Source organism: Crinia signifera, chromosome 6, assembly GCF_055691185.1.
Source record: "Crinia signifera chromosome 6, ASM5569118v1, whole genome shotgun sequence".
Classification (NCBI taxonomy): Eukaryota; Metazoa; Chordata; class Amphibia; order Anura; family Myobatrachidae; genus Crinia; species Crinia signifera.
Genome location: NC_139222.1, coordinates 26573439 through 26593751, shown reverse-complemented (window position 1 = coordinate 26593751; position 20313 = coordinate 26573439). Strand labels below are relative to the sequence as shown.

General features: G+C 43.9%; 1 protein-coding gene across 2 annotated transcripts; it reads right to left on the bottom strand.

Annotated features, from left to right (window-relative positions):
* Positions 1–1220: 1220 nt before the first annotated feature.
* On the bottom strand, positions 1221–19743 carry LOC146010161 (uncharacterized). 2 transcript variants are annotated; one of them, XM_083151123.1, is made up of 5 exons: positions 19634–19743; positions 19215–19315; positions 17640–17831; positions 9515–9593; positions 1221–3263 (listed from the first exon to the last, which is right to left on the bottom strand). In XM_083151123.1, the coding sequence occupies exons 1-5, from the start codon at positions 19653–19655 to the stop codon at positions 1621–1623; spliced, it is 2037 nt and encodes a 678-aa protein (XP_083007249.1). In that variant the 5' UTR covers positions 19656–19743; the 3' UTR covers positions 1221–1620. The 2 variants fall into 2 exon arrangements, with proteins under 2 accessions (XP_083007249.1, XP_083007248.1); XM_083151122.1 differs by having other exon boundaries at positions 1222–3266.
* Positions 19744–20313: the final 570 nt, after the last annotated feature.

The following is a 20313-nucleotide window of genomic DNA, read 5'->3' as shown; positions in this document are numbered from 1 at the left end:
TCTGGTTCATATGCAGCGCTGTGATATATAATCCGCTCGCATTGCCGCCCGCCCCCATTTTGCATAAACATCCATTCTCAGCCCACTCCCAGGTGTCTTGTTTCCGTGTGCCCTGCGCGAGGGCATCCAGTGATGTCAACTGCCCAGCCCCCAATGCAGCCGCATTAGCATGGGAACGCCCAGCGTTGGTATGGGAATACCCATGAAACTCTGGGCGTTCCAATGGACATGATTACCCACCGCCTCCCTACGCCAGCACTGGTGGGTGCGAGCACCCAGCGAACACTCTGTTCACCATGGCGACTTGCACCCGGCACATGCGTAGCTGAAAAACATTGCGCTCGCTTGCAAATTCGTATAATGTCATTAACCAGAATAACCCCATAGTCTGTAACATTTACAATGTCCAGTTTGTATTATGCCAGTGCCCCCTTACCATTATACCATCTACTACACACTTTATTCCGGACCCAAATGCTCAGCACAAACTTCCTCTGAACTTGATAAGTTATATGCCCTGGTTGGGCAGTGGCGCACTCACCTTTAGAGACACCTGTTGCAGCACACTCTGAACTACAATTTGTCCACGCAGGCTAGGGGCGGGACCTTGCCAGGTAGGGGGTGTGGCCTAGGGGCCCGAACCCATGTGTTCATCACTGCTGGGCTGTCCCAGGGTAGTGATGTGGTTACAGTGTCAGCTAATACACACTGATAGCAGAGGAGTTCTACATGTAATGTTAGAGCAGTTTCTGCTCAGTGAAGTAGATAGGCGATACGGTGCCAAGGGTATTTTTTTTTGCTTCCCCGTAATTTTTCCTTATTATAGTAATGCCCATTACACCTTATGCCACACACCATAATGCCTGTTACACACTATGTAATAATCCACAATGCCTGTTACACATTATGCCGCACACCATACTGCTTATTTCACTTTACGCCACACACCAGAATGCCCATTGCACTTGAAACACACCATAATGCTTAATTTGCTTTATGCCAAACAACAGCCCGTTACACACCTCAATACCCCCTCTAGTGCCGCTTACACACATAACCCCCCCCCCAACTACTGCTGCTTACACATATAATGTGTGTGTGTGTGTGTGTGTGTGTGTGTGTGTGTGGGGGGGGGGGGGGGGGGGTTTACATGCTTGTTGCCAGGTGGGGGGTGGGGTAAATGCTCGTGCCCAACTAACAGACTTCTACGCCAGGATTTCTAACTTGAGCTACAGTATTGAATAGGTATACCATGGTCTCTTACTCAATGTACATCACCCCTCATCTCCGAATGCCGGCTTGGGACAGGCCAGCGGTGACATCACCAATCTGGCAAAAAGCCAGGTCGGGCTGCTAGTCTGAAAGGATTCTCGACAGGTTTGCAGCCAGGATGCGCTTGTGTACAAAATCCTGGCATAGTACTGTATAAGGTGTATACTCCTGTTGGTGGTAGTGTCACACATATTACAAGAGCCTGATCCGTTTTTAATACTGAAAGGTAATTTTAATATATATATGTAGGGACAGCATCACTGCCTTATAATAAAATACATACAGTGTAAACCCCCTCCTTTGTGAATAGCCTGATGAAGAAACAGAGTTTTGGACATGACGTTTCCTTCAAGAACCCGACTTCTCTTTCATGTGAGTCTTCTGATGTTTGGAAAGATTTGAGTTGGTAACAAAACATTTTCCACACACAGTGCAAGTATAGGGCCGCTCTCCCGTGTGAATTCTCTGATGTTTGGAAAGATTGGAGTTAGAAGTAAAACATTTCCCGCACGTCGGGCAAGCATAGGGTTTCTCCCCGGTGTGTATCCTATAATGGATGACCAGATCCGACGTCAGATAAAAGCCTTTTCCGCATTCCGAGCAAGAGTAGGGTTTTTCACCACTGTGAGTCCTCTGGTGCATAATCAGGGAAGAGTTACTGATGAAGCACCTCCCACAATCACTGCAGGAAAACGCCCTCTCCCCGGTGTGAGTCTTCTCATGCCTCACCAGTCCACCCTTCTGGGTAAAACATTTCCCACATTCCTGACAGGAAAACGGCTTCACTCCGGAGTGAATTCTCTGATGCTTAGCGATGGCCGAGTTAGAGGTAAAACATTTCCCACATTCAGAGCAAGAGTACGGCTTCACTCCGGAGTGAATTCTGTAATGTTTGATACGATCTGAGCTACTGCTAAAACATTTGCCACATTCAGTGCATAAGTACGATCTCCCTCCCGTGTGCGACCTCTGCTGGATGTTAAGTTCTGAGACAGATGTTGCATATTGCGTCTGATCTTGGGGTGTGTAAGTATCAGTGTCTGCAAATTCATTATCTTGTGTATGACCTGTGGGTGTATAATTATCAGCGTGTGTGTAGTCTTCTTCATCACACGAGACTGATTCCTCCTTAATATGAGTAGCTGTATACTGTGTATGACCTGTGGGACTATATATGTCATCAGTGATGTCTTCTTCATCACAGGAGACTGGTTCCACCTTAATGTGTGTAGCTATATATGGTGTATCACATGTGGAAGTATAATGATCAGTGTGTGTGGAGTCTTCTTCATCACATGAGGCTGGTTCCTCCTTACTATGAGTAGCTGTATACTGTGTGTGACCTGTGGGAGTATATATGTCAGTGTCTGTGAAGTCTTCTTCATCACAGGAGATGGATTCCTCCTTAATATGTGTAACTGTATACGGTGTATGACCTGTGGGTGTATAATTATCAGTGTGTGTGAAGTCTTCTTCATCACACGAGACTGGTTCCTCCTTACTAGGAGTAACTGTATACGGTGTATGACCTGTGGGTGTATAATTATCAGTGTGTGTGAAGTCTTCTTCATCACACGAGACTGGTTCCTCCTTACTAGGAGTAGCTGTATACGGTGTATGACCTGTGGGTGTATAATTATCAGTCTGTGTGAAGTCTTCTTCATCACACGAGACAGGTTCCTCCTTACTAGGAGTAGCTGTAAACGGTGTATGACCTGTGGGTGTATAATTATCAGTCTGTGTGAAGTCTTCTTCATCACACGAGACTGGTTCCTCCTTACTAGGAGTAGCTGTATGCGGCGTATTTTCGTCTTCAAACGAAGTTGGCTTCTCCGTAATATTCACCCGACAACGGGTTTTGTTCTGTTCATCAGACGAGGAGTATGTAGTAGACTTGGCATATATCCCAGTACTGCCACCCCCAATAATAAAGTCTTGTGGAGCCATCGGGATGTGAGATGCACCTGATATCTTTGTCTCCTCAGCGGGACCTGCTGGAGAGAAAATACATTGTGGTTAGGGGCTGTACATTTTGGGATATTAAAGAGGAGAAAAAGGCTCCTTTGGCTGTAATAGCTGCCAATGTTATAGGCTAGGGCTTCTCACCAATGGCCTCAGGTAGATCAGCATGCCATATATTAAGGATTTCTCTCTGTAGCAACATTACGGTGCCAGTGAAATGGATGGATTCCCCAGTGCCCAATGTCAAAACATAATCAGGTGGAGATACTTGCAGATTTGAGAAGTCCTGCTACAATTTGGTGGGGAGGATGGACAGTTCTGACCAGCCAGAACTATTCTTACTAGTGCCGTAATTAGACATTTTGGTGCCATCTGCCATCATTTATATAGAGACTGCACCAAAAAAGTGGGTGTGGTCTCATTGGAAATTAAGCCACACAGCAGTAGTGCCAATTATACATTATGCCACACAGTAGTAGTGCCCCTTACACATTATGCCACACAGTCACAGTAATGCCCATGGTTAAGCTACAACCATTCTCCCCATCGGTGCTTCACTACCAGACCTCCCAGTCCAATGACACTATTGCTGAGTGTTGTGTTGGCACCTGGCAGAATTTCCCACTAGATGTGATTATGCTGCAACACAACCAATCAGTGAGGAGACTGGAGGAGGATTGAACACCTGACAGAGACAGAGACAGGAGGAGCACATAGTGATCTAAGGTAAGGTCATCACTAGAGACAGGATTATATGCAACATAAAAAGCTTGAAATATGCATGCAAATATGCATGAAAAATACTTAAAATATGCATTAAAAAGTGTTAAAATATGCTACATTAAATAATAAAAAAAGTAATTTTTCACTTATTAATTTAAAAATCTGCACACAATTAGTTGCAAATAAACCTCAAAAACAGGCCCACAGCACCTGCAGATGTCTAGTGCTGTACACAGGATTTTTTTTCTTCCTGGCTGATACAGCAGACTGCAGCGTCCAAAGCTCTTCTTGCATCAACTACACGGACCCTCATCTCCAGCGTCAATGGATCAAATGTCAGCATAGCGTGTGAGGGCGGCTTCCTCCCTGCGCCGCATACTCACTGTGACACGGCATTTCCTCCGCGCCGCGTGATGTCACAACTCTTCTGCCCACCTCCTCTGCTGCAGAAGTCTGTCTCTTGGTGTACAGTCCCAGGCCAGGGGCAGGCAAAGGTTCAGGAGCTTCGTAATGGCATCCGCCCGACTGACTTTTATCAACATGGATTGGCAGCCTAGAGCAGTGTCAGACATAGCGTACATCCAAGGTTCCCCACACTGCGCACATATTGCCCCAGCCTGCACACTCTACCACTACCTGGCCAGCAGCAGCAGGGCAGAGCAGTGCTGTAACTTGCGGGTGGTAAGAGGACGGGGCCTAAAATATGCACCAATACTAGATTTTAGGTAAAATATGCAATAACCAGTGAGAATGGGCAAAATATGCAAATGCATATAATCCTGTCTCTAGTCATCACAAGCCTCTGGGCAAGAGAACAACTATATGGAATGGCAGTGGCAGGAGGGTAAGAGGGCAGATGTTGTAGAGGCAGGTATTAAGACATATTTTTTTTTGGGGGGGGGGGGGGGGAGCAATGTTATTGCTGGGAGCCCCTTCAAACCTTAATCAGACCCTGTTTGTGCCCCTTTCACATTATGCCACACAGCAATATTGCCCTTTACACATTACACCATACAGAAGTGATGCCCAATACACATTTGGCTCACAGTAGTAGTTCCCCTTAAATATTATCCCCAAAGTAGTAATGCCCCTTACACATTATGCCTGCATAGTAACAGTAGTGCAATAACATGTGTAGGCGCTAAATACATGTGGGTAATACAGACATAACATATGAGCAACGTGTGGGGCAATAACATACAGTTAGGACCAACAAGAGTAAATGGAGCATGAAAGGGGGCGTGGCTTGGCCTGGGACGCGAGCGGACGCTGGTGGGGAGAGCTCCGCTAAACATCCTGATACACTATCCTGCCCCAGGGTCCGCTGGCAAACCACCTTTACTTTTCTGCTCACCGGAGCCTCTCCTGCACCTACTGTGCCGCACGCAGGTCTCCGGGATGGCCTGTGGGGGCCTTGACGGCTGCTAGTGCCTGCTGCACTCCGTGCTCCCTTTCTTCCGGACACGGGCGCCATTTTGGACCCGCTTCTCCCCGCTCTGCAACTCCAGTCTGGTCCTGACCCTGCCACCGCACCAGCAACGCTGACATCTTCCCCCTGCTGCACTTTGCTTCTGGCATCAGGTGGTGAGTGCGACTGCTGAGAGACCTCCATCCCTGCTACAGCCTCACATACAGCCCATCACACGAGGGACCCTGGCACTATCTTGCCGAGGAGAGGCAGCTGTTTTCCCCTGCGATCCTCTGCCTGCTTGTCTACATGTTGGTGCCCGCGCTGTGAGTGCTTCCTGCGACCACCCAGGCTGACACTTGCTCCTCTAGATGGACCTTCTTCTGGCTACAGGTGAATGTGCTCACTGCTGATTGTGCCCCTGCTGCCACTATCCTCAGTATATCTGGTGGTGTGCTAGCCACCACCATTGTCTATCAGGGCTCCATTACGGCAGTCAGCTTGCTCCCCTTCAAATTTGGCACCCTGGCTGCACATAACATTCCCATGATTATGGAGGTCTCTTTTCACCAACTACTGCAGGCTATATACCAGGGCTGGGCAACACCGGCCCTCCAGATGTTAATGAACTACACATCCCAGCATGCCTTGCATGTTTCAGCATGGCCACATAGCAAAACGAATGCAAAGCATCCTGGGATGTGTAGTTCATTACCATCTGGAGGGCCGGTGTTGCCCAGCCCTGCTATATACGCTTCTGCTGACAGGCTTATTGCCAAATTGTCTGATGTGCAGGGGGATCCCCTATCAACCTATGTCGCTCCTGATAAGTGTGATCCTGATGATGGGAAGAAATCACCTCGACGCCATGATCCTGCCACCTCTGCAGCACCTACATTTGGTAATACTCTGGATTGATCTATCCTGTTATGGGGATCCTTGGTACTCTATACCTGCGTGCTTAGATGGGGCTGTAGTCCACCCAAAAATCCTTCAATTTCTCTTAAGGTGGCCATACACACGCAGATTTATCTGCAGATCTGTCTGGTTGGAACAAAAACATGTAATGGATGAGAGCAAATGACAGTTGACCATTTGCTTGAAAATGCTGGAAAACTGACAAACTGTCACTCATCCATAACCATGTTTTTGTTCCAACCAGCCAGATCTGAAGATAAATTTTACTAGTGTATGGGCACCTTTAATCTCAGCGGAACGATTCTGGATTTCGTGGTTTGACTCTCCTGGATATGGGTCTATCCACCATCTATCTGTGTCATTTACATCATGTTTTCATTATCCTACTGATCTTTGGAGTGGGACGGTCGCTATACCTACCTATCTGAAACATGTTGACACTTGGCCGGACTAAAAGTTAATGCCAAAATAGGGTTTGAATACTGTATTTGGACACTTTGACTAACCCTCATGTTACTGGGTTTTCTATATTCTTTCTATTTTATTTTGGTTTTGCTAGGATATCCTGTTGTTTTGAAACACATATACATTTTAACTGATTCACAATGTCATTCTTCAATCCTTTGATGATGATGATGGGATTCCTGTGAAGTCCTCTCTGTTCCTTCTTGTGGAGACGCTGCGATCCTGGACTGTGCTGTCCTATCGTTTTGGAAGTCCTTATCCTTCTCCAACACCTTGGAAATTGCTTGAGATGCTGATTTTATTCTACAGTTTGATTGAGAGAGGGCCAGACTAATGTTTTGATTCATATTTTAGTCTATAGTTATTGCTTTTCTCTGATGTGTGGTATGCTATATATATGCCATTGTTCTACATAAAAGGTTATGGTATTGCCCCTCCTATTTGCACATCCTGACCCGGGGTTCTACCCATTTTGTAACTGGATCACAAAAGTATCCTATTTTCTTTGCCCCTGCCAGTTATTCTGTCAGTATCCTGTGTTTGTTGGGGGGTGGGTGGGGGGGGGGGGGGGTTAGTTGAATAATACCCCTTTTACACCGCCGAAAAATCCGGGTCAGCGGCGAGTCAGACCCGGATCTTCGGCGGTGTAAATCCCTAACGCCGTGTCCCTTTACACGGGACTTCTACCCAGGTCCTGACCTGGGTAGAACACGGCTAGGTAGAGGGCGGTGTAAATGGGAACACCGGGTCGGATGACCCGGCTCCCATTTACATGAATGGGGAACGTCCAACCTGCGGACCGCAGCGTCCGCAGGTTGGACGGATTGTCAGTCTGACACTGACAGCCGGCGCTGCTGTCTGCTATACTCTGCAGACAGCAGCGTCGGCGGGGGAGGGAGGTGAACAGATGCCTGTGTGCGGCATCCATTCACCTCCTGTCCAATAGCAAGGGGGGGTGCGGGGACTGGGGGCAGCCCAGCAGCTTACCTTAGTGCTGGGCTGCCCCCTGCAGCGTTCCGGGTACGGCGGCGTCGATCTGCGCTTGAAGATGACATCGCGCTGTCATCTTAAAGCGCCAGGAAGGGGCGGGAGGGGGGTGCGGGCGTTAAAGCCTGTCCGGTGTAAATGCCCCTAAAAGCCGGGTCGCACCCGGCTTCAACCAGGGTCCAAAAAGCCGGGTGCGACCCAGCGTTTTGGTCTAAAAGGGGTATTAGTTAGTAGGGACCATAGTGGGTTAGTGGGGTGGGAGGTGGGTAAAATGGGAGAGGTAGGTTAGTTTTTGTTTTGGCTAGGTTAGCTATATAGCTAAGAGCCGCTAACTTGCTTTCCCCTATAATTTATAGTTTTTAGTTGTAGAGGGGTAGTTAATTTTCAGGGATCCAGGTACGCCTAAGTTGGGGTGGGTTGTACAGGGTGGGGGATTTTGTGGTAGGGTTGCTTTGGGATTATGGGTATTTTGTTTTGCGTTTAAGATAGACATGTCACTGTTCATAGCTCATTGTGGTACCACAGTCTGCTTGGTATATGCTCATTCGGATAACTATTTATACTACGCGATTTTGTATAGTACACTATGCTAAGATTGTCACTTAGATATTCCTGCTTTTATACGTTTGGCAGTTGCCCGAATGGCGCCTTCGGGCAACTCCGTGCCAGAAATATTCCAGGAACTGTGATTAATACTGTTTACATGATTTTAATAACTGTGTGTAATTTGGTTTCATACCATGTACCCATTGACATGTCCGCTCATTTGGGTGTTATGTTTAAATTATATTTTGAAAAACTCAATAAAAATGACTGAATTGAAAAAAATGGAGCATGAAAATAGGTGCGGGGTTGTCAGCACTGGGAGATGTCGATAAGGTGTAATCCACAGTTTGGGCTATCACGACACACATGCGGGGTGAGATGTATCAAAACTTGGAGAGAGAGATAAAGTACCAACCAATCTGCTACAAATATCCCAAATCTGCGATGTCCTTAAGGTTTTTATCGTGGTCCCCAGGCACAAAGTGCTGAGTGGGAGTGATGTAATTCGGCAAAGGGAGGGCCGCCAGCGGATAACAACGATTATTGGTTTACCACTGTTGGTGGATGTTTAAAATGTTGCTGGTGGATAATTTAATGTTTCCCCGCCATCGATGTTTCCTGATAGCAATCCATCTACGGTTTTCAGCGGTCGATGTAAATCACCAGTGGCATCAGAAAATTAACCAACAGATGCCGTCACCGATTCAGTAGCAGTGAGGCAAGTTAGAAACCATCATTTCTTTTCACTAAATTTGGTCCTAGTTATACTTATTTCAGAATCCCTTATTACACCCGATTATCGTCCGGACTCCAGAAATCACATGGGAACTGAAGTCATCGTCATAGTGCAGTGGTAGCCAACCCTAGCCCTCCAGAGCTACCAACAGTTCACATTTTCCAGACAACCTAGCTGCTGCACAGCTGCACTCATTAATCACTGACACATTTTAAAAGATACACAGATGGAGCTAATTAGCTCACTTGTGATTCTGCGAGGAGACCTGCAAAACATGCACTGTTGGTAGCGCTCGAGGACTAGGGTTGGCTACCCCAGTTCTAGTGGATCCAACAATTATCATCCTGACATCAGAGTGTAGCAGTGGTCACCAGGCTGCATAACACTTATGTTTTATAATACATTTTATAATAAGTAATTACAAAGTTTCTTAACAGCATATCAAGAGAAATTGAATCCAAAGAATAGAAACTGGGGCTATAACTTTGATCTCTTACCTAGTGATGTGAGGGTCTTGTGATTCTCCATCATGGCGTCCTTGTACAGACCCTTGTGCTCCTCTATATACTTCCCCTCCTGCATGGAGAGATAGACAGTGACATCTTATAGGAACCTGACAATACAATGATACAGTCATCACCCAGACACATCCCCTGGTGTTACTGTATAATGTCCCATTCCCAGCAGACACCTCTCCGGTGTTACCATATAGGCATATAGATATTGTTTTATACCACCATTAATGTAATGTGATTATTAACCATAGTATATATTATGTATGTGTATATAAAAATAGGAATAGCTTAATAATTAGGATATCAGAGTTTAATGTTTAGACATCGTAGTATAGCTTTTTGTTTTACTAAAGAATATGAAGGACCACTTTGCAACATATCAAATGCAACTGAATTTATTTAGGAGACAAAATGTCTAAGGCATGCTAATTAGCAGACAGAGATATGTGGATTCCCCCAGTTACATAATACTTATTAACCAAGTATAAACAAAGTAATGTACTTCAAACCCCAGGATGCAAATAACAGAACAATAAGACAAACGGGTATTTAAGGATATACTATTTAGCACAGACTGTATATGTCCTGCTATTGTCTAGTTATATTACAGGACAAGATACAACTGTTTATAGTCACACCCTAGAGGTGGAATAAACCAGGCGAGCTTCAAAGAGAACAAACAATGTCAAAATGCCATCAAACACAAGGTCCCACCATGCCCACATCCTAGAACATCTGAACAAACAGGAAAACCATAAAACTTGACATCTGGGAATATCAATAATGCCCCGAGAACAGGCAAACTCAATGGGTGAATCTGTAATATAAGGGAGGTATGGATAGTTAGTAGTGAGTTCAGATCAGAGGGACGGCTGAGAAGGAATGGGCTGGAGTGTTGGTTACAGGTAGCTATTGATATTCACTGGTCACTATGACCATGTAACTTGTAAGTATATAATTTATGTCAGTATCGTAGCAGTCTAAGTCTGTCAATTGTTTTAATGTCATTTTATGTAATGTAAGCAAGGAGGCGTATATAAATATATATATAATAGCATATACATCAATTACTGTGTTAATGTATTCTGTAATGGTTTGTTTTGCCTGTAAATAAATATCAGACTTTCTGAGCTAAAATTACAAGTCTAGAACTCTTATATTTTGGGAATTAGATTAATTAGTACTCTGCATATTGTATTGTAAAGTATATTAGAACATAATTGCAGATGTCAAATATATATGTTAGATCAATACAAGATATAATAAATATATTTTATATAATATTTCACTCTCAATAATTATTATTGGGATAAGAGAGATATATGATTCCTAAAACTCAACAATGGCGACCACGGACGGGACTTGTACATTTTGGTATCTGATTGTATGATTATAATATTTATAAGGAGTAGCAAATGCGTGAAGCTGGCTACCTAACCTACAGAATCACAGTGAGGATGTATCTAGGAAAACGTAATACTATTGTGTATTTTTATCTTGCATTGTTTGTAGACCTAGAATAACGTATTGGTAGAACAGAACTGATATTCCATTGTTACAATTATCTGGGAGTGCACGCTTAGATATTGATATATGGCATCATTCAGCAATATTTTTAACTAATACTACATTTACTAGGCTCAGCACAAGGGTTGGTTAGCCTGCTGACACATTGCAAGATCACAGTGGGGTATGTTACTAAATAGGCACATGATAATTGTAAGGCCTAGAATAAAATAGAATGGAAATGAGCATTTCCAAATAAATGATAATTAGTACCAGATATTAGAGTTAACTTTGAGAATCCGGACACTCTCATTGGGAGGATATCTTGTGTACAAAATATAAATATAGCATTGCAAAACGTGTGCAATGCTGAATTCACATAAAGTTGCAGTGGCATTCAGGAAAATGCCCAAAACTGTTACTTTAGGATCTAGAGAGAAATCAGGTTCATGCCTCAAGAGGGCATGCCTGAAAATGAATGCAAAGGTGCATTCCTTCTTAAAATCCCTAAAGGTTAAGAAGTGTACTCAGAAGAATTCTGAGACAAAAGTAAATTTTCTGGCAGATTGTGAACAAACTGCCCAGATCTTTCATGAAGGGATCACAGAAGCACCCAGCAAAGGTGTTAGGAGCAGGGATGAGACCACAGAGGGGCTCATTCACAAACAGACTACAAAGTCTGAAATGGTCACAGATGCTAATCAGGGCTCTGTAATAGAGAGAGAATGTAATACTGTGCATGATGTACCTATACTCAAAGCACACATTACTGCAAATAAGGCAGGAGCAATGAGAGATATCCCCTGCACTGTTTTGATTAAGGGGGGAGATCAGTACATTGAGAAGGAGGGTGATTCTGCAGAATCCACTCTCACAGCCCCCATTGTGACAAAGAAACTTGTGTTGCCCTCAGGGAAAGGGGAACAGACAACAGCCTTGTATACACACACTCCAATCGTAGGTAAAGTTGTCACAGAGTTAAAAGAGCAAATGTATTCAGCCACAAATATGTTTGAGCTGAGCAATAGCATGAATTTAGGAGTGCATGTTAATTCCCAAAGTAACAATACCTTTGCCTCCCCCACACTGCACCCAGCGACATCTAGTGATGTCCACAATCTCTCAGAGAGACCACATGCAGAGTGGCAATCTGTGAACACCACACAGAAGTACAGGAATGCTAAAAAGCATCACCAGGATGAAAATGTTTATATGTCCTGGAGTCCTAACCATTTTATTTTAGGTTTGGACAAACATGAAGCTCCGAGTCATACCAAGCATATTTGGCACAGCCTAACAAGTTTTTCGCCCCATAAGTATATTTTTCAGAAGCTCCAAGTTTCCAGACTGAAGAAACTCGCAGGACCACCAAAAGCAAATCGAGAAAAGATGCATCCTGGCAATGACAACAGGGAGTATCGTTCTTTTACTTTTTAGATTAAATCTAGTCCTTGGGTGGTGTAAGAAACTGCCACATGTTTAAATGGATACAAGATCCAAATTAAATGTAACCTCATCACATCAGCAGCAAAGTTTATGTTGTCAGTAACACCTCCTATTACATAGAGGAGAGAAATGGTACAAACCAGAAAACATGGCCAGCAATGTTGGACCAGTAGATAGCACAAAAGATATAGCAGCATGGTCACACCAGTTTGTAAATAGCAATAATAGTAATTGTATTTCTTTTTGTTTCAATTTTAGGTTACAAATTCTACACAGCAGCAACAAAGCTCCAATTCACACCAAAGAACAAGTTCTACTAACCCTTTTATTGCTGCAATTATGCAAACAGCCAGTCTCCTTCACAGTCAGTATCTGTGGCCTAAGGAGAATCCAAAAACTGTCACATGGAAAAAAAATCAAAGGACTTTTTCTTTTTATTAGTTTCTTTTTCTTTCTTCAGTCCTTCAGAGAAGGAAAAGTTTAACTACAGCAACTATTATTTGTTTTCTGGACACATGGACAAAATCCCCTTTTCTCTTCTTCAGGAGAAGTTCATTAACCCCCTCACTACAGCAATCATTGTTTGTTTGTTTGTTTGTTTGTCAGGACACTGGACACATGCACACCCCTCTTATCATGTGCATCCCACTGCAAGCATGCAGAATCCTTTTGTACATACATTTTAATCGCCAATCAACCCACACATATGATCTTCATTTGTTTTATGTCATTGTATATACCTTGTAAATATTTTTTCTTCTTCTTCTTATGAGTATATGCTGATTATATATATACACGCTTCCTTCTTAAAAAGCTTCAAACTCATTTAAATATCAGACAAAGAATGGTATGCCTTACATCAAATTGGAAAAGGAAAAAATGTCTTGTTAGTCGTTGGGATGGATCATTCTCTTACTACAGACTTAACCAAGTCTAAGAGAATGAATAATAGCATAGATGGAATATTGTAGTTATTGTATATGCACATGGCTGCATATCACACAACACTGGATGCCAAACCCATTCTTAACAGATATTTAATATTTGTTTGAAGCAAAATCATAGTCATTTGTTGTTTTGATAGGATGTTTTCATAGATATGTCAAACCAAAATATTATTGTTAGTTATTGGATTTAGCTGGTGTATGGTTATTTTAGTTTAAGATAACATAGTATATAGGACAGGATAGGTAAGAGATCAGAGACTGAATGGTGAAATTATTCAGTGAGGAAAAATTTGGTATAAACGGAGTGGATCCTTTAGAATCTACCCCAGACACTTACCTGCCAATGCCTGAAGATAAATGTTCTTATCAACAAGTAAAGCAAAAATACTTGGTTAAAGTTTCAACTGCTGTATTCAACGTCACAAACTGTTTTGTTCAACACAATGAGGTTGGGGTTAAAGAGAGACATGGACACTTATCATGATTGCAGCGCTATAATCGTAAAGGACGCACAAGGACACTTGTCACGATCACAGCGATAATCGTAAAGGACATACAAAGCAAACTCGCTAAGGACTGCATTAATGAGGCTTATCAAAGGCCTGTGTTTTTGCAAAACTGTGGTGAAGAAATTTATCAAGACCACAGCACTTCAAGGGCCAAACATTCCCTCTATACACGTAAAGCAACATTGCAAGCAAGTCAACAGCCTCTATGAAGAATTCTACTTCTACGTCCACCATACTGCAAATATAAAGTGTCTCCAAGAACTGCAACCCACACAGGTGACAGCACTCAGCCAGGAAATCACTGTGAGCAACAAGGAAAGTGTCCTCACACATCGACCAAACAACAGCTACAAGGCAAGCTGTGGCGTGGCATATAACTGTCTGTAGCAATGAAAATATTTTCCTCATGAATACTGAATATAAATAACCTCTGTCCCTGGTCAAATTTAGTTATTATAGGGTAAAATAGGTTAATTAAATGAAGGATATTTCATACCAATGGTTAATTTATGTTTAGGATAGTTTGAAAAAGAAAGTTTGGAAATATATATGAAGCAAGTATGGTAATTTACTGTGTGACCAATCAAAATAATTTCTCATGGTCACAAGCGGGGGACTGTTACCATATAGGCATATAGATATTGTTTTATACCACCATTAATGTAATGTGATTATTAACCATAGTATATATTATGTATGTGTATATAAAAATAGGAATAGCTTAATAATTAGGATATCAGAGTTTAATGTTTAGACATCGTAGTATAGCTTTTTGTTTTACTAAAGAATATGAAGGACCACTTTGCAACATATCAAATGCAACTGAATTTATTTAGGAGACAAAATGTCTAAGGCATGCTAATTAGCAGACAGAGATATGTGGATTCCCCCAGTTACATAATACTTATTAACCAAGTATAAACAAAGTAATGTACTTCAAACCCCAGGATGCAAATAACAGAACAATAAGACAAACGGGTATTTAAGGATATACTATTTAGCACAGACTGTATATGTCCTGCTATTGTCTAGTTATATTACAGGACAAGATACAACTGTTTATAGTCACACCCTAGAGGTGGAATAAACCAGGCGAGCTTCAAAGAGAACAAACAATGTCAAAATGCCATCAAACACAAGGTCCCACCATGCCCACATCCTAGAACATCTGAACAAACAGGAAAACCATAAAACTTGACATCTGGGAATATCAATAATGCCCCGAGAACAGGCAAACTCAATGGGTGAATCTGTAATATAAGGGAGGTATGGATAGTTAGTAGTGAGTTCAGATCAGAGGGACGGCTGAGAAGGAATGGGCTGGAGTGTTGGTTACAGGTAGCTATTGATATTCACTGGTCACTATGACCATGTAACTTGTAAGTATATAATTTATGTCAGTATCGTAGCAGTCTAAGTCTGTCAATTGTTTTAATGTCATTTTATGTAATGTAAGCAAGGAGGCGTATATAAATATATATATAATAGCATATACATCAATTACTGTGTTAATGTATTCTGTAATGGTTTGTTTTGCCTGTAAATAAATATCAGACTTTCTGAGCTAAAATTACAAGTCTAGAACTCTTATATTTTGGGAATTAGATTAATTAGTACTCTGCATATTGTATTGTAAAGTATATTAGAACATAATTGCAGATGTCAAATATATATGTTAGATCAATACAAGATATAATAAATATATTTTATATAATATTTCACTCTCAATAATTATTATTGGGATAAGAGAGATATATGATTCCTAAAACTCAACACCGGTCACATCCCCTGTGTTACTGTATAATGCCCCATTCCCAGCAGTCACCTCTCCGGTCACATCCCCCAGTGTTACTGTATAATGTCCCATTCCCAGCAGTCACCTCCCCGGTCAAATCCCCAGGTGTTACTGTATAATGCCCCATTCCCAGCAGTCACCTCTCCGGTCACATCCCCGGTGTTACTGTATAATGTCCCATTCCCAGCAGTCACCTCTCCGGTCACATCCCCCAGTGTTACTATATAATGTCCCATTCCCAGCAGTCACCTCTCCGGTCACATCCCCTGGTGTTACTGTATAATGCCCCATTCCCAGCAGTCACCTCTCTGGTAAAATTCCCGGTGTTACTGTATAATGTCCCATTCCCAGCAGTCACCTCCACAGTCACATCCCACGGTGCTACTGTACAATGTCCCATTCCCAGCAGTCACCTCTCTGGTCACATACCCTGGTGTTACTGTATAATGCCCCATTCCCAGCAGTCTCCTCTCCGGTCACATCCCCCCTGTGTTACTGTATAATGTCCCATTCCCAGCAGTCACCTCTCCTGTCACATCCCCCGGTGTTACTGTATAATGCCCCATTCCCAGCAGTCTCCTCTCCGGTCACATCCCCCCGGTGTTACTGTATAATGCCCCATTCCCAGCAGTCTCCTCTCCGGTCACATCCCCCCGGTGTTACTGTATAATGTCCCATTCCCAGCAGTCTCCTCTCCGGTCACATCCCCCCGGTGTTACTGTATAATGTCCCATTCCCGGCAGTCACCTCTCCGGTCACATCCCCCCGGTGTTACTGTATAATGTCCCATTCCCGGCAGTCTCCTCTCCGGTCACATCCCCCCGGTGTTACTGTATAATGTCCCATTCCCAGCAGTCACCTCTCCGATCACATCCCCCGGTGTTACTGTATAATGCCCCATTCCCGGCAGTCTCCTCTCCGGTCACATCCCCCCGGTGTTACTGTATAATGTCCCATTCCCAGCAGTCACCTCTCCGGTCACATCCCCCGGTGTTACTGTATAATGCCCCATTCCCAGCAGTCACCTCTCCTGTCACATCCCCCGGTGTTACTGTATAATATCCCATTCCCAGCAGTCACCTCTCCGGTCACATCCCCCGGTGTTACTGTATAATGCCCCATTCCCAGCAGTCACCTCTCCGGTCACATCCCCGGTGTTACTGTATAATGCCCCATTCCCAGCAGTCACCTCTCCGGTCACATCCCCCAGTGTTACTGTATAATGTCCCATTCCCAGCAGTCACCTCTCCGGTCACATCCCCCGGTGTTACTGTATAATGTCCCATTCCCAGCAGTCACCTCTCCTGTCACATCCCCCGGTGTTACTGAATAATATCCCATTCCCAGCAGTCACCTCTCTGGTCACATCCCCCGGTGTTACTGTATAATGCCCCATTCCCAGCAGTCACCTCTCCGGTCACATCCCCCGGTGTTACTGTATAATGTCCCATTCCCAGCAGTCACCTCTCCGGTCACATCCCCCGGTGTTACTGTATAATGCCCCATTCCCATCAGTCACCTCTCCGGTCACATCCCCCGGTGTTACTGTATAATGTCCCATTCCCAGCAGTCACCTCTCCGGTCACATCCCCGGTGTTACTGTATAATGCCACATTCCCAGCAGTCACCTCTCCGGTCACATCCCCCGGTGTTACTGTATAATGTCCCATTCCCAGCAGTCACCTCTCCGGTCACATCCCCCGGTGTTACTGTATAATGTCCCATTCCCAGCAGTCACCTCTCCGGTCACATCCCCCGGTGTTACTGTATAATGTCCCATTCCCAGCAGTCACCTCTCCGGTCACATCCCCCGGTGTTACTGTATAATGCCCCATTCCCGGCAGTCTCCTCTCCGGTCACATCCCCCCGGTGTTACTGTATAATGCCCCATTCCCAGCAGTCACCTCTCCAGTCAGCAGCTGGATGATCTTGTTGGTGAGATCCAGGATCTTCTGGTCATTGTCTCTCCCATGTATCAGTGAGTGAGGTGTTGGCACTGTGATGAGGCTCTGGGTCTTGCTCAGTCCTCCTGACACACGGGGACGGCTACTGAGTGTCCCACGCTCACCGGATGTCTTCCTTACTACTGTGTAATCCTGGGTAATACAAGAGGAAATAAAATCATAGCAAGAATTTTCCCCAATACCGTGCAACGCCCTCACTGGTATAGTTAGCAAACAATCATCTAATGAGCCTTGGGACCAGGTGAACCACATACAAGTAACACCTCACACATTATATGGTATGTATACATTTGGGGTGGAGTGTATGTACATTACATCATATGAGCATACAAGGACTGCGTGCAGAGATCTGGCCAATGGCAGAGCTTATATCAGCACTACCTTATGTTGCCCGTGCCTGAGAGGAAAAGTCTACAACACTGGGATTCAACATGTGTCCCTCCATCTATTGTGGAACGACACTTCCCAGAATGCCTTGCCACAGTTCTGCAATTAGGGCACACTAACACTGGGCATGCTGGGATACAGAATGTCGTTCTCAGAATTAGGGATAACCATCAACCATCGATGATTCAAAATCAACAATGGTTTATAACCGAAGTCAAATACTTTTGCCATTAGTGGGGGAGAACAGATGGTTTCCATCCATCGATGGAACAGCAAAACAATGTTTTGCTTTTTTTTTTTCCCCCAAAGTGCCGGGAGAAGGAACAGAGCCCCGCCCTTTTGTTTTGATTGGTCCACAGGCCAATGAGTCAAACACAATGGATGACCATCGATAGACCATAGATGGCCAGCTGCGCTATTGCCATCAATGGCAACCATCGTTGGCAATGGCAAGGATGTCCATCCCTACTCAGCATCACTCAGATCCCCTATACCAGATGCTACTGTAATATTAAGACTTGGGAGAGGAAAGTAGGAAACCCAGTAGACCAATACCCCTTTCACACTTGCAAAAATATCCCGGGTTTTTACACATGAATGCGCATCAAAACGGGATTTAGCTCAGTGTGAAAGGGTCTTGAAAGAATATCCCGGGATGAACATCCCGGGATTTCTACCCAGGTCCTGACCTGGGTAGATTCCGGAATCAACGCGGGATGCAGTCAGTGTGAATGGTCCCGTACCCGGGATTGGGTACACGGGATTTAAAAAAAGCTGATGAATGGAGATTACTTGGGCTCACAAATGCTGATGTCATGTTTCAGAGCCCTGGAGTCCATTTCTAATGATATGCATATGTATTTGCAGGGATTTCCTGGGATCAGTGTGAATAGGGCTGTCCCGGGTCGATCCCAGGTCTGAGTGCAGTGTGAAAGGGTACATTCCCAGGTAGTGTCCCGGGAAGCATCCGGGAACACATTCCCGGGTATGACCCGGCTCTGAGTGTGTGAAAGGGGTACAAGAAGACTTTGGGAAAGTATGTTATAAGCTATTCCAGGATCCATTGTCTATCCAATAACATTCCTGTTCTTTTTAAGTGATAACAGTGGCGCTCAGAGACCCCCTCACCTCTCCTGTGAGTAGATAGATGATCTCCAGGGTGAGGTCTAACAGCCTCTCAGTCCGCTGGCTCCTGTCCTTGTCCATGTGGATGGTGACACTGGGTGACACTAGGTGATACAGGGTGTGGGATATAGTTATAGGTTGAAATACAATATATCTATAGGACAGGAGTAGTAGGTGACACAGATGGTGATACCGAGTGACATAGGGCATGGGATAAAGTTACAGGTAATAATACAATATATCTATAGGACAGGGCTAGTAGGTGACATATACTGTATATGGTGACACTAAAAAACTGTCATTAAGTTACAAGGAATTGGTTTGATCTGCACTCTGTCCGAGGAAGCAAAACACAAATATAATGTAAATAGCTTATTTCCCTAGGACACACACATAGAACAGTTAATAATTAATGCAATTACCAGCTTTTACTTCCAGCAGCATCAAATCTTGAGTCTCCTCCCTCTGCTCTGGTCTCTATTACTGCTGTCTGAACACAGGAAAGCTGATGGATAGACGCTAAAACCACACTACACATACAGGAAATGGGAGGGCTGAATGCGTTCCATATACAGGAAATGGGAGGGCTGGATGCGTTCCACATACAGGAAATGGGAGGGCTGGGTGCGTTCCACGTACAGTAAATTGGTGGGTTGAGTGGGTGGTAATTGAACTGCAATGTGGCATTGCTGTTATGTTAACCCTTTCTGCGTGTCTTCAGTAGATCCAGGAGAGAGATTTAATATTTAATTATTTTATATTTAATGTTCCCATACTTGTTTGTTGTCTTAATGGATTGATTCACGATTCATGTGCCAGTAGTTCCTTAGTAGTGGATATCGGAGCCTGTAAGTGTAATGTATCAATACAATGTTCTGAAGGTGGTACATAAATTTATATTTATGTTCATTCAAAAACCTGACCTCATAAAAATGTTTTGCAAGGTTTATTACTGATCTTGGGTATGGATCATTGGATAGACATGAACTAGGTCGACATGCATGAAGGTTGACATGACTGAAGGTCGACATGCAGAAAGGTCGATGTGACTGAAGGTCGACATGGGGAAATTCGACAGTCAAAAGGTCAACATGGAATTATT

Excerpts from the sequence above, each read along its gene's own strand:
- LOC146010161 (XM_083151122.1), bottom strand. The coding sequence starts at position 19,655 with ATGCTGCTGGAAGTAAAAGCTG. Across the intron at positions 19,316-19,633 it reads GCTGCTGGAAGTAAAAGCTG|TGTCACCCAGTGTCACCATC; the intron begins GTAATTGCATTA and ends TGTATCACCTAG. Across the intron at positions 9,594-17,639 it reads TCCAGCTGCTGACTGGAGAG|GAGGGGAAGTATATAGAGGA; the intron begins GTGACTGCTGGG and ends CTCTCCATGCAG.